Source organism: Dioscorea cayenensis, unplaced genomic scaffold (genome assembly GCF_009730915.1).
Source record: "Dioscorea cayenensis subsp. rotundata cultivar TDr96_F1 unplaced genomic scaffold, TDr96_F1_v2_PseudoChromosome.rev07_lg8_w22 25.fasta BLBR01000101.1, whole genome shotgun sequence".
Lineage (NCBI taxonomy): Eukaryota > Viridiplantae > Streptophyta > Magnoliopsida > Dioscoreales > Dioscoreaceae > Dioscorea > Dioscorea cayenensis.
The window spans coordinates 1-14,532 of NW_024086492.1; the positions used below are offsets into that span (position 1 = coordinate 1).

The 14,532-nt window shown below is 35.4% G+C and overlaps 2 protein-coding genes across 2 annotated transcripts; both read left to right on the top strand.

Moving 5' to 3' along the window:
- Nucleotides 1-217: 217 nt before the first annotated feature.
- Nucleotides 218-8,117, top strand: LOC120253480. Its single transcript, XM_039261814.1, is given in 12 exon segments — nucleotides 218-400; nucleotides 484-596; nucleotides 1,778-1,929; nucleotides 1,931-1,989; nucleotides 2,073-2,132; nucleotides 2,193-2,604; nucleotides 2,667-2,919; nucleotides 3,086-3,276; nucleotides 3,385-3,459; nucleotides 3,564-6,020; nucleotides 7,737-7,901; nucleotides 7,903-8,117. Coding segments are annotated over 12 exon segments (4,224 nt in total). The 5' UTR covers nucleotides 218-251; the 3' UTR covers nucleotides 8,041-8,117.
- A 1,075-nt stretch (nucleotides 8,118-9,192) lies between these two features.
- LOC120253479 (50S ribosomal protein L21, chloroplastic-like) lies at nucleotides 9,193-12,228 on the top strand. The gene is made up of 5 exons (XM_039261813.1): nucleotides 9,193-9,540; nucleotides 10,157-10,237; nucleotides 11,677-11,778; nucleotides 11,858-11,932; nucleotides 12,032-12,228. The coding sequence occupies exons 1-5, from the start codon at nucleotides 9,235-9,237 to the stop codon at nucleotides 12,107-12,109; spliced, it is 642 nt and encodes a 213-aa protein (XP_039117747.1). The 5' UTR covers nucleotides 9,193-9,234; the 3' UTR covers nucleotides 12,110-12,228.
- The last annotated feature ends 2,304 nt before the right edge of the window (nucleotides 12,229-14,532 follow it).

Genomic DNA, 14,532 nt, shown 5'->3' on the forward strand with positions numbered 1-14,532 from the left:
AAAAATACAATTATACACATCATACAATATATTATATAGGGACTTCACAAGAGTATTGTCATAAATCAGCAATCTTTAGGGGTTTTTATGTAAAAAAAGCTCGAAACTTCTAGATTCCCTCCGAGGACCAAAAAGGAAAAAAAATCCACCGTTAACAGCTCATCTCCACGCTCCGATCAGTGTCCTCCGATGATCCAATTCCTCCTGAAACCCCTAACCCTAATTCGAGAGAAAGAGAAAGATCGAGCGCCATGGATGATGGTGCAGGAGAGCTGCAGTGCGTGGGGAGGCTGGAGGTGGCAAAACCCAAGCCCGCCGTTGGTTTTCTCTGCGGCACACTTCCTGTGCTCACCGACGCCCCTGCTTTCCATTCCGCCCTTCTTGTCCCCTCCCCCTTGACGTAATCCACTCCTCCATCTCGGGCATGGCTTGTTTTTGGGTTTGCTCCTGATTTATTGCTGATTTTGGTTTGATTTGGTGCAGGATTGGGGCTCCGAGGTACCAGATGCTGCCGGCTGAGACCGATTTGAATACGCTTCCCTTTGCTCTCTGGAATTCCGAGAAGGTTATCCCAGCCTCTACCGGAGCCAGTGAAGGTTTTACCCTAGTTCTGTTAAAGATTGATATTTGTGTCGTGTACTGTTGCTTTGTGAAATGAATTTTGATGTGATATGCTTACTGGAGCAGCGAGCATTTTAAATTAGTTGACACATTTGAATTATCTATCTTTTTTCTTATTATTAATTATGATTGTTTAATTTATAGTTTTGTGTGTGGGAAGTTGGGAACCTTGAGTTCTGACATTTATTAGCTGAATTAGGCACGCTAACTTGTAAATTGGAAGTCACCCTCTGCTAGAAATGGATATGACATTACACTTGTTGATTGAAGGAAGTACAACATTTTGAAGTTGTCACTTTTGGTGTTCATTTAGTGGAAATTACCTATGGCATTCATTTAGTGGAAATGACTTATGGCGTTCGTTTAACAGTAAAATGACATTGTTCAATGCTTTTTGTGTGAGGTGAGGAAGTGGAGGAAGTGGTTGTTACTTTTCATTTTGAACTGGAAGATTGTAGTGTATTTTTGGCAAAGTGGAAACCGGGTAAAGTGTCAACTCCTGTTTTTTTATAAAGAAACAGCTGAGATGGGGCAAGTCAAGCCATTTTCTTTTTACTTCAGCCACGTACATATTTCAAAATAAGAACGCCTAGTGAACTTGTAGTATATTGCTCTATTTAGATCCTTTTAATGTGGCTTAGGTTTACTGTTGATTATGTGATTGAATCACTGTGTGAGGTGGAAACTTCTGGGAATTCATCAAGAACTGCTACAATATGCGCAAAATGGTGAATGTAATCTCTGATTTTGTTTAATATGTTCAGGGTTCAGTTATGGAACTTTTCATATATGACATGCTGTTTTGATATGCAGAAAGATTGACAAGTTGCCCTTTCAATACAAATTTCTTCATGAGCTGTGTTGGTTGAAGGGTGTGTCATAAACTCTGCTTTCTTGTATATCTGTCATCAAATTAGTGTATAGCTTAATCATTTAAACATGCAGTTCTCTATGCTATAAACAATAGGTAATGTTGGGCCATTGTACTCTTTGCCTCGCCTGCTGAGAACTCCAACTTGATGTTGTAATGATATTTGCAAGATGCTCTCAATGTTATATGCGCCATGGACTTATGAAGTTATTCTTTTGCAAATGCATGATTTACACTTATTTTGCTAAATATAGTTGAAGTCCAAAAATTTTGATGTTGTTGCAGGATTACAATGGGAAAGTAATCCAGTAAATCAAAATTTGTCAACTAAATGTGAGGCACTAGCTGTATCTGGCCTTACTGAGTATGGTGATGAATTAGACGTCGTTGCTCCAGCTGACATTTTTGAAGCAAATCTTTTAAAAATGCCTTACTCAAAAAGCTCAGCTATCTATTGTTGTTCAGCGTATTGGAGATACTCTCATCTTGAATACAGGGGTAGGCCCATGGCAGTTAGGAATTATGCTTCATGCTTCTTCTAGTGCTTGATCTTCTGATTTTATGCTCTTTTCATTTCTAGCCCTGATGTGCAAGAGGGAGATAAGGTGTTTAGGAAACAAACCAGCCAATCCAAAAGGATGTGATCCGCCTATATTTTCTGAACTTTGCAATGCACTCAGTAAGAGCTGAGGCTTGTCAGACTGCCCACCTACTCACACCTCACCAGCAGAAAAAGCAATCAACCTCCACTATTTTTGCCTGGACGAGTAACCCCTGCTTGTTCACATGTTGGTGAAGCCCAATTTTTTGATGGAAATAATAATGGTAATCAGAATCAAGGGAATTGTGACAAATTCTTTTGGGGTGGCAAACAGAGTAAACATAAAAGCAGAAGGCATAATCCTATCAGGAAAGCTTCGCAAGCTGGTGAAAAGTCTAGATGCCCTATCCAAGAATCAGATAAGTTTCGAGAGTTGGTACAATGGTTTTCTCCGGGTTTTTGTTTTTGGAAATTTCACAATTTTCGCATGCTTTTGGGTAGTGACTTGCTTCTGCTAAGCAATGAGAAATATGTTGCCGTGAGCCTTCACTTATGGGATGTATCGAGACAGGTAAGGACCATCTTACTAGATGTTTTGCATGCTTTTTACCATTAACTAATTTATTCTGGCAGGTGACACCATTGACATGGCTTGAAGCCTGGCTTGACAATGTTATGGCAAGTGTGCCCGAGTTAGCTATATGTTACCATCAAAATGGTGTTGTTCAAGGTTATGAGCTTATCAAAACAGATGACATATTCCTACTTAAAGGCATATCAGAGGATGGCACCCCAGCATTTCATCCACAAGTTGTTCAACAAAATGGGCTTTCGGTTTTGAGATTTCTTCAGGACAATTGCAAACAAGATCCTGGTGCCTACTGGGTATGATTATTTTTCATGTATATAAATAACTACATATTGGTTTAGCTCATTGTTTTTGTCCTTATAGAGACAAATTATTCTTTTGTTATTGTCTTTATATTGTACACTCCAGGTGGCCCACATAATATATATATTAATTTCATGATTTATTGTTTACATTTCAGCTTTTATAAAAGATGCCGGAGATGATGTAATACAACTTTTTGATCTATCTGTCATACCTGAAGGCCATTCAACTGATGATCATGATAAAGGTTGTAGTTCTTTTCAATCCTTAATGCACAAAGGCAGAAGGGAATCTTTGTTTTCTCTGGGGACTCTTCTCTACCGTGTTGCTCATAGACTATCACTTTCTAAGGTAATATGAATTTGCTATTTTTGTAATCTTTTTTCTTTTGTCATACCACAGATCTACAATATAAGCCTGTCATATTTAGAATTTAATGCTCTGATGTTCCTGCTACAGGCGCCTGATAATAGAGCTAAATGTGCCAAATTTTTTAAGAAGTGTCTGGATTTCCTTAGAGAGCATGATCATCTGGTATATGGTTCTTTTCTATCATGCTGATGTTCCAATTTCCAGCTATTGTATTCACTTGAATTTCGGAGGGGACTAAGCTTTTTGTGAATTTTACTTTATGGCAGATTGTCCGTGCATATGCTCATGAACAGTTTGCTAGGCTCATCCTAAAATGCTATGAAGAACTTGAAATAACATCAGAATCTTTTCTTCTGGAGTCTGAAGTTACTGTTACGGATTTGGAAGATGAATCCTCAGAGTTTTCAGTGGGAACATTTGGGTCAACTGTCCGAGATACAGAACCTTTTAAAACTGGTGAAGGTAAAATTGCAACAGCAAGAGATTCATGTATTGCGAAAGATGTGACCGTTCCTGCCACAACAGAAGCAGGAGATCTTGTAGATAGTTCTTCCAGTTATAAAGCACATGACAACTTGGCTATGTGCCCAATTTCTTCAACTTCCCATCCTGTTGTAAGAACTATAACTGATCCAATCTCATCCAGATTGGCTGCGATACACCATGTTTCTCAAGCCATCAAATCTCTCAGATGGAACCGCCAGTTGCAAAACACAAAAGGGGGCTTGATTGACAGTGGACTGAGATCTCATGAAAGACGTGCCAACAGCTCTTTCTGTGGATGTGGTGATGCTGATTGTATTGAAGTTAGTGATATCCGGGAATGGCTCCCAAAATCAAAAATGGATTCCAAGATGTGGAAGCTCGTTCTTTTATTAGGAGAATCATATTTGTCCCTGGGGGAAGCTTACAAGGATGATGGTCAGTTGCATCAAGCTCTCACAGCTGTTGAATTAGCATGCTTAATATATGGGTCGATGCCTCAGCATCTTGAAGATGCTCAATTTATATCATCCATGGTCGGTAGTACATCATATCAGCTGAACTTGAAAGATTGTCAAGTGAAGGCAAATTTGGTAGTAGATAGTGATGAAAGTCTGGAGTTTAGTCCCTCAGAAGAAGGTTTTACTGGACAGTTCTCCCCAACCTATTTGTTCTGGCCAAAAGCATGGACGCTTGTTGGGGATGTGTATGTAGAATATTATAGAACAAGGGTTAAGGAAATCCCAGTACAAGGGGAACAAAAAACTTCAGGAAGTGGGTTACATATGTCAAATGAAGTTGTGAGAGAGGTGAAACGGCTAAAGAGAAAGTTGGGACAGTACAAGAAAAATTGCAGTACTTGTTATCTACTAAATTGTAGTTGCCAGAGTGATAGAGCAAGCAGTGGTAGCAGCGCAAGCAGTAGCAGTGGAGATGTTCCTGCATATCACGGCAGAAAACAGAACAGAAAATCTAATTCAAGGAACGTGTCTCTTTCTCTACTTGGCAACACTCAAGATAGCAACAGGTTATGCAGAGTAGAAAATAATAACAATAGTATTAATAATAGTGATAATAGTAAATATGATAATGATGACTATAATAATATTAGAGATATGGGAACTTTTAACAAAACTTATAATCTTAACAAGGCATCTGCTGTTGGTAATTATGTGCATACTGATGAAGGTGTTAAAGCTGACAGCATGGAACCTATTAAAGTTGATGGCTTCACATCTGATGGTAAAGATGCATCCAAGGTGAGGCATGGAGGTATATTTATGTTTCTCAAGGGTCCTAGGACTGGTGATGTGGAGTACAATATGTTGGCTGCTATAGACTGTTACAATGGAGCTAGGAAAGCAATGGATCGGTTGCCTAATGTTTCAGTGGATTTATATCCTCTACTTAGGAAGAAGGGATGGGTATGTAATGAACTAGGAAGATACAGACTTGAGAACCGAAACTTGACCAGTGCTGAAATTGCATTTGCAGATGCTATAAAAGCGTTTAAAGAAGTTTCTGACCACACCAATATTATACTGATTGATTGTAACTTAGGTCATGGCCGAAGAGCATTAGCAGAAGAACTTGTGGCCAAGATGGATGAGCTTAAAAGACATCCTTTACTTCAGAATGCATATGAGCAAGCCATGAAGACTGCAAAGTTAGAATACCTTGAATCTCTTAGATATTATGCATCTGCAAAGGCAGAGCTGAATTCTGTTGTTGATGAAATCGATCCTTTGTTACGAAATGAAGTATATACACAATTAGCCCACACATACTTGAGGCTTGGGATGCTTCTAGCTAGAGAAGGTATCTCACATGAGGGGTTTGAAAGTGGAAGTAGTGATTCTTTATTGATTGAGGGAAAATCTGAGGAAAGGAGAAAGCGTGATATTTCAGCTGGTGATGCTTTTAGGGAAGCATTGTCTACATATGAATCCTTAGGTGAATCACGCAAACAAGAGGCTGCTTTTTCTCATTTCCAACTTGCTTGCTACCACAGAGATTTCTGTTTGAAATTCCTTGATCTGGATCAGAAACAAGTTACGCACTTAAAATCTGAAGTCAACCTTCGTCAGAAGGCCAAGTGGTATGCTTCATTAGCAGAGAAGCACTGGCAGAAGTCGAAAGATTACTATGGTCCGAAGACACATTCTATCATGTATCTTAGTATCCTCATGGAGCTCTCAGCACTTTCTTTGAGCCTTTCAAGTTCATTGCACTCAAATATGGTATGTTCTTTCTGAACTTTTTTCGTAACAGCAAATGGTCTTAATAGCATGAGTGCTATACATGGTTATGTTATTAGTTTGAACCCTACTACTTGATTGTTGCTATAATTGTTTTCTGTGATTGCTTGTTTTTGCACTTATAATTTATTGACCTGAGTGATGCCATGTTTTTGGAAATTGCACTTGTTAATCTAATTTTCTTGCTAGAAGGCATTAGTCATGATATTTTCCTATTATGTTGGTTAATTATGTTTTCTTTTTTATTTAGGGAGTTTATTTATTCAATTTCTTTCCTAGTTTGAAAAGATTATATCATGTCAAGTGCTGAAAACGTGGAGATGCAGAAAAACATGTGTTGTCAAGGTGCCCCTAGGTGGTTTAGAGCATGTGACTACCTAGGTATTAACCATTGATTCACTGTAGTACTAATTGACTTCCCAGACCACTTGATAGCTGCTTAGGCAGTAATTGGTTCATGACTAGAACACTGGTCAGCTGCCTATGAAGTAATTGACTGATTGTTTCCCACCTGGTTTCTAGGACGGATTAGTTCAAAATCTTAATTGGGTCTAGCTCATCCCATTTTACTTTACCCTATCCAAATCCATCATTCAACAAAATAACAAACAGTGAAAACTTACAAAAGCCAAACACACTTTCGATAATAAAAGTAGAACCATGCTTGTTAATAAAACTTACACAATCTCATACTTAAACAAAGGCCTTAATCATCATGCTTTTATAGATTATTTCTAACTTTTGGGTTTTGCCATATAATTTTGTGCTTTCACCTTTTCACTTGACTTCAATTGATGATTTTTATAAATAATTTGTTTTAATATTGTCTAGAAATTTGTATATAGTATTTGAATAGTTTCTTTGATTTTTTTAAATCATCTTCACCTGGATTATTGTGCAGTCTGCTTAGGCATTCTCTGGTTGCCATAAAAATCTTCACCAAAATATAGTGTCTCAATGATTAACTAGCCTATTTAATCCATCAATTTGAATCTTTCATTACCCACCCGTGAGGTCTGTGGGCTGTGCTTTTTCATTTTTCATCAAAGTGGTGAAAGGTTGCAATGATGAATGTAGGAGGGTTAGGATAGGAGGAATACAGAGATGTCATTCCCAATTTTTTTGAACCAGTGTACACAGTGTTTTTCTTTATATCAAAGTGGTATTAGGGAAATACATTTTGAGCAAGTTGCATCGGTTATTTATAACTAGAAGGTTGGCTGTAGTTGGTTTCTTTTCGTTTTTTTTCTTCCGAAAATAAAAATAAGCTGATTAGTACTTAAGCATAAAGGAGTATTCAGAATATTTACAATTCTCACCGGTGTGGTTATGTAAATACTTCTAACCAGTGAACTTATACTCCAAAAAAGTAATGTTTTAGATGTCTTGACACCACAATTTCTTCATTGTCAACGCACACCTTAGGGTTGTGCTTTACATGATTCTAATTTTGAGACTTGGCATGACTCCAAAATTGTCTAACGGTGGCTTTGTGTGTGGATGTTCTTTCTCCCGTTATAGCATCTATGGTGACAAAAGGATACTTATTGGTACTCAGATTGAATCTTATTTTCTTATATTGTCTTTTGTCCAAAGATCTCATTTATCTTGCTATTTTTATTTGAACAATACTTGGAGAATAAATAGAAAGAAGTTTTTCATTACAATGACATGAAATCTAAAGCTCATCTTTTGCAGATGCTCGAAGTAGCTCTACACCATCTGCTAGAAGGACGACAAGTGGTTGTGGAGAATGAAGGTGGTACTTATGCCAATGATCCTGAGATCCAAAATAAGTTCTTGAATCAGTTGCGAGCACTACTGAAAAGTATGCTTGCTGCATCTATTTCTGGAAGCCCTAGCAAAACCTGGTAACATTGCTCAGACAGTAGTTTCCAGTAGAACAGGTGACAATCAAAAGCTAAGAGAGATGTATCGAATGGCATTAAAATCTACTGATCTATCTCAATTGCCCAGTATGCATAAACTTTGGCTCTCTTAAATGACAATGTCAAAGATGCTTTGCTGTTGATCTAAATGCAGAACTTAGATCATTATGTGATTTTGCCAGTTTTTTTTAGTCAACGCTTCATTTTCTTCTTTGAAATTTGCAATGGTTGCAGAGTTTCTTGCATTTCTTCTGGTTCACAAATGAAGAGAAGCATTATGGAGTTTGTTTCTTCTTGTTTTGCATTTATCTTTTTGTATCCTGGTGTGTTTTACCTCAAGGATAGAAGTTAACCAGTGTCTATGGAGTCATTTATGTTTATAAGAAAGTCTGAAATTACTTTTTATACCCCCTGGAACACTGTAGTTGTTTATATACCTCACAAAAAAACATATTTACTTGTTTATCCTTGCAAGCTCATGTGATTTGATGTGCATGCTATCCATAGGTAGAAGACAAAGACTAATTTGTTTCATGTAAGTTTTGATTTGTTTTTTCTTTCATTAGCATTTGGGTTTTTATAGAGGCAAATATATTTTTTTACATGGTATGATGCTATATAAGTTTATCAAATATGTTATGATGCTATATAAATTTATCAGAAGTTATTTTTAGTGTTTGCTTGCACAGCCTTTACAAAAATGGATAATTGCTGTTACTATGTTGATATGATGATAAGATGAAGAGTAAAATCTGACATTCATTTGTTTCTAATGAATTATATAAGTAGAAGTAAATATAAGTTTTTGTTGGGTTATGCATCTGAGTATTAATTTTAGAAGGTATATTTGTAATTTTTTATCTATGTTTTCTATGGGGGCAAACAATTTTTTTCTTATTTGTATTAAATTAATAAAGTGCAAGTGCATTGTTATCTTCTTTCCGTCTGTCTGTGTTCTCAGATGATGGTTTTTGTCAACTAAGCTATTATTTTTTCCCTCTGTTTTTGCTGCATGAATTGTTCTAGAATTATGCACAAAATTGTTTTAAAATAAACAATTTTTTATTTTTGAAAACCAAAATGCATTTCCAATTATATTACAGAGACTAAAATTGCATTTTTACCTCCAAATCCCAAAGCCGTTTTTACATATTACCCCTTCTAAAAATCTCAAAAATAGTTGCCCCCATGCCAAAAGGAGTTGCAAGTAAAATTCTAACAGAGAGGGATGAAAACGCAAAATTGACAACATTATCTGAGCGGATAGCCCTTGAAGAAGAAGAGAAAGCTAAGCTTCGAGAGCATCAATGGCTTCCACTCTCGGCGCCTTCGCCTCGCCGTCTTCCGCCATTAAACTCACTCCCAAGATTCAATTCCCTTCTTTCAACCCTCTTTTTCTATCCAGATCCCACTCCAATCGTCTCCTTGCCCTCCCATCATCTCCCTCTTCTCCTCTTCGGATCTTTAGCCAGAGATGGAAGCTTTCGGTGGCTCCTGAGGCTTTGGAGGTCGACGAGAAGCCCCCGGAGCCTGAGCCTGTGGAGGTTCAGATTGAAGCTTCGTTGGCTAGTGATGCGAAGGGCAAGCCGGAGGATGTGTTCGCGGTTGTGATGGTGAGGCTCAAAAGGAGATGCATTTCTTTGTCTTTTTTGCCCTGCTTTGATGGATTTTGACTATTAAGTGTTTGCTTCTACCTTCTTCGCTTTTGCATTGTTGGGACTTTTTACTATGATATATATACAAGAAATGGTTTTTTAATATTTTTGAATGCTGAATGTGTGGAATTTTATGTATAATTTCTTAAATTGATTAGATTGTGATTGTTTTGTGGTTATGATTGCAAACTTTCTGAATTTATGAGAATTTTAATAGTTCTGTATCATTTAACACAAAACCGTTATCATTTTAGTAGGAAGGAGAGATGTTTTCTTGCTTTTCGTTAGGATAAAGAATGTGAGATTTATGAGCTATTGAAGTAAAATGCATCATAAAAATTCTATGTTTTTCCTTTTCATCAATTTCATTTCATTTCATTTTTTTTTTATACTTTAATTACTGTTTTTTTCTTTTCCTTCTGATGCGTTCTGTTGGTCTATTTCAGAAGAACTTAAAGAAAAATCAATCTGTGGTTTTTGCAATTTTATTTACTTTTATTTCTTGGGAATCTTAGTGTCAAGCCATAATTATATGGGTATATGATGTTGGCTTTGTTTTTCTCTCAAATATTAGGTTGGTTCTCGCCAGTATATCGTCTTCCCAGGAAGGTTTATCTACACACAGAGACTCAAAGGAGCTAATGTCAATGACAAGGTTAGTGATATGCCTTCCCTTTCTTTAGTTTGTTGCATTGCTTAATATTTATGTTGTATTATAAGTGGTGTTAATGCTTATTAGAATTGTTGTACAGTGCATCAATGGCATCTTATTAGAATTAGAAGCCAATATTTTCCTGTCATCATTGGAACCACAATTAGAGAATTTATTTTGCTAGTTGACGTCCAAGGAAAATGTTGGTGCTAAATTTGTTGGAGACATTTTCCACTGCTTAATTGGAAGTCTTTTATCTTTGAACAAGATTTATCTATACATGAAAAGTCTGAGTTTACTCTTTGCTGAGTCACAAGGATTGGTTTGTGAAGGCTAGAAGCAATATTGAAGAGTGGAATTGGTTGTGGGAATTGGATGTAGATTTAGTATGTAGGCTGAGGTGCTTATGTACTTGGAAATTTGTTCTTCAAGAGATACTTTTGTGATAAGTTCAAGATTGATGTGCTTGAAGTGTTTAATATACTAGATTTGCTGCCCATATTCCGGTGAGAGTAAGTTCGATGACATGAAGAATATGTTTACTTTTCTTAGGAACGAGTTATGCATTACTTCTTTCAGATGCATTACTGCTATACATTGGAATACACTTACTTTAGGCTAGAGAGTTCAAGGAGGCCTGCAGAAATATGAATTTGAACAGCTTGTCAAATGTTATTGTGGCAGCGGATTTTGTTTGAAATCTTTTTTGTCTCCTTTCTGGGGATGCCGTCAGCAAACCTTCTGTTCTTGTTATATTGAAGATGGGATCTTTTGGTTCTAAAAGTTATCCAGCAATGATTGAGATACTCTGAAGCTCATTGACGAATAGAACTAGATAGCATAGAATTTTTTTCTTTTTGCCTCAACCACTATTTGCATGCATTACTGTGACCTTTTCCACTATATGTCTTTCAGGATTTGTTTGTCTCTTCTTTAATATATCTTGCTTTTATAAGCAATGCTCCTTTGGACCTCTGCTTGTTTCCCAGTTCAGCATGAATACCTATATAGTCTTGTCTTGAGAAACACCAATGTGGCCATAGTCTTAATGTGATATTCTTTTTTAAAATATTAGGCTCTCACTTTGTGTTGTTTTGCTTCTCATGTTTTTGGCACAACCTATTCTATGGAATCTTTTTGGGTGGTTAATGTCAATATTTGTCCAGGCTATGTGGGCCAAATTGGTCTGCAACTCTAGTTTAGTGCGCAAAAATGCAGTCGACATTCATTTGCTGTGTCCTGCATGTGAATTATAAAGCATTGTCCCTCTCTGCATGCTAATATGTCTTTGTGAGGCACTGCATTAATGCTTTGCCCTTGATAAACTTTGTAACTTAATTAGTAAACAATGAATTTTATTTGATAAGGACTACTGCTGCTTTTTTTCCCAGTTGTCAAATGCAATCTATTGTTTGATTTCAACTCTTGAGTTTTCTTTGCAGATTGTTCTAAACAAGGTTTTACTGGTCGGAACCAGAACCAAGGCATACATTGGAGAGCCAGTGGTCACAAATGCTGCCGTCCATGCTGTAGTTGAGGAACAGGTAACCCTCTTCCAACAGTGAAAAACTTTTCTTTCCAGTCTTATTAAGCAACTTACATGTTATTTTCACTTCAATGCAGGGCCTGAACCGTAAAGTTATTGTGTTCAAGTATAAAAAGAAGAAGAACTATAGAAGAAATATCGGCCACCGCCAGGTAATTTCTGATGATTTATTATGAACTAGAACCTACATGTTATACATAGATATAACTTTGGTTGGTAAAGAAGATCGAATTTTTTTTTATTTTTTTCAGCCAAACACTCGGATCAGAATCACAGGAATTACTGGGTATGAAGATTTTCCGGCGGAGACCCTTCCTGCTCCAGCCTAGTGATGGTGAGCTTTAAATATCAGTCATGTGTTTTTCAATGTAGTTGTGAACTCTGTGTATTCTGTTCATGAATTATTCAATTTCTAGCTCTAGAGTTGTAAAATTTTCTCTTTTGGCTGTCTTTGAAATTTTCTTTTTTATGATACTCGGCAAATTGAAAAAATCAAACAGAGCAATACATAAAGTGCAACTAAGATTAGATTAGATTTCACCTTTGTCTTTGTGCAAGAACACAAAACATTCATCTTAGTTGTTTGGTTAACTCTATTACCAATCTTTTATTCTTCTTATGTAGTGAGTGCATAAAGCCAAGGGTTGATACTCCTACTCTTAATAGTTGATTTTCAGTTAAGGGTTTTTTTCCAAAGATGTTTTAGATTTAAGATTTTGAAAATAAATTTTAGTGCTTAGACATGTGCATAAATTGGGGGAAAAAAACTGAAACTAACGCCGGAAGCTTGCATTTAAATATTCTCTAATGTTAGATTTACCTTTTGTTGTTCCCCCTCTTTTGTTTATGATGGTTGAGAAATATGTGCTAGTTGTAGTTTTATTAATTTTGTGATAATCAAATTATACTTTTGAAATATATACAATGATACATATGTAAGATTCTGAATTTTATACCGGTGTATATATATACACACACATTTTATTGGCCAAAATATAGAAGGCAAACATAAGGAAATAAAAAAGAATCTCTATAGAAATTGGTCCAAAATCTTTACTAAAAATAATTGAAAAAAAAATAAAAGAATGGTATATTTAATGATCCTCATATTTTCTGATTATATATTAATATAGAACATTATTTGATATATAAACTGTAAGATCTCTATTGTATCTCCAAATATTAGTCTCATATTGAAACTATGTGAGCAGACATTCCCTTTCATTTTAATTGATTCTAAAATAAAAAAAAATCACACAAGACTCGGGAACTTACCGCACTTGAAGTATAAGAAAATGTCTCATCGATTTTTTTCCAAGATGGTTGATTGATCAAATATATTCAACTTTTCGCTTGAAAAGAAGTGTCATACAAATTCTTTTATATCGAGTATTCACTTGTAGAGAAGAGATGAAGTGATATTGGATCGGCTCATCTCTATAGATCAAGTATTGGATGTTTTTTTTCGTATTCTTTGATAGATACATGTTTATAAAGACCGAAAGGAAAATAAATAATCTATAATATATGCATATAGAGGGCTTAGCATGTGCATTTGGTTAATTTGGTTAATCGAAAATCAAATCAAAATTTTAGAAAAAAAAAATGAAGAAGAAAATATGGATTGAGAGGCTCTAATGGTCCTATAATAAGTTACCCTTATTTTCTAAGACTATATCCTAAACTTAATCTTTTATCTCATTACAAAGCTAGAAGGTATGTTATATAAGAGAAGCATTTTGGAAGGGATCCCATTAGCCACAACATGAGAGGGCAAATTAAATGGGTTGGAATTTGAAGGGAAGTGATTCTTCTTTTGAACATGTCCACATTTATCATTTCCTTTTTCTTCTTAAAATAAGAATAAATAATTAAACAACAAATCCATACCAAATAATAAGAAAAAATAACAAACAAGAATTATATACCCTACTAAAATACTAATTAAATCTTTTAAGCTTAATTACTCATAATTTTAACTAAAATTAAAAGACAACTACTAAATCTAACATATTTTTATTCTTCCAAGTTGCTTAAATAAGTTTGTGAGGAAATTATGTGAATTTAAACCATGATGATGATGATGATGATGATGATGATATATATATATATATATATATAGAGAGAGAGAGAGAGAGAGAGAGAGAGAGAGAGAGAGAGGTATATGCTCATAAATATTTTTATGAGATATTGGGTAGAGGAGGGACCAAGTCCAACTAATGATATTGGTTGTTAAGAAGACAATTAGAAGGTCCTTCACATTGATTGAAAACATTGTTCCTTGTTTGGCTACCTAATCGCTTGCCATTTTATATTGATTATCCTAGGATAAATAGGTATCGAAAAACTTAACTGATGTATAATCATTTTCAATAAATGTCTTATGTTTTCTTTGTATTATTTGTCGGTGGGCGAGATGTAAACCTTGTTTGATGCATATGATTTCACTTTATTTATTTGATGTACTCCCTCCGTTCCTTTTTATCTGTCACAAATCCATGTTCCTTTTTAATCATTTTCTTACATCAAGAAGTATTTATTATATTTTTTTAAAATTACCCCTAACATTAATATTCAACTCTCTTGTTGGTGAGAGAGAAATGTGTAGATATAAATTATGGTTAATTTTAGAAATATAACTAATTTTTTACAAAATTTTGTGAAATAACTAAATTTTTGGTATGTAAAATTCGGTTAATCAATAAAAAGGAACGAAAAGAGTATATGATTTCACTTGTTAAAATAAATAAAA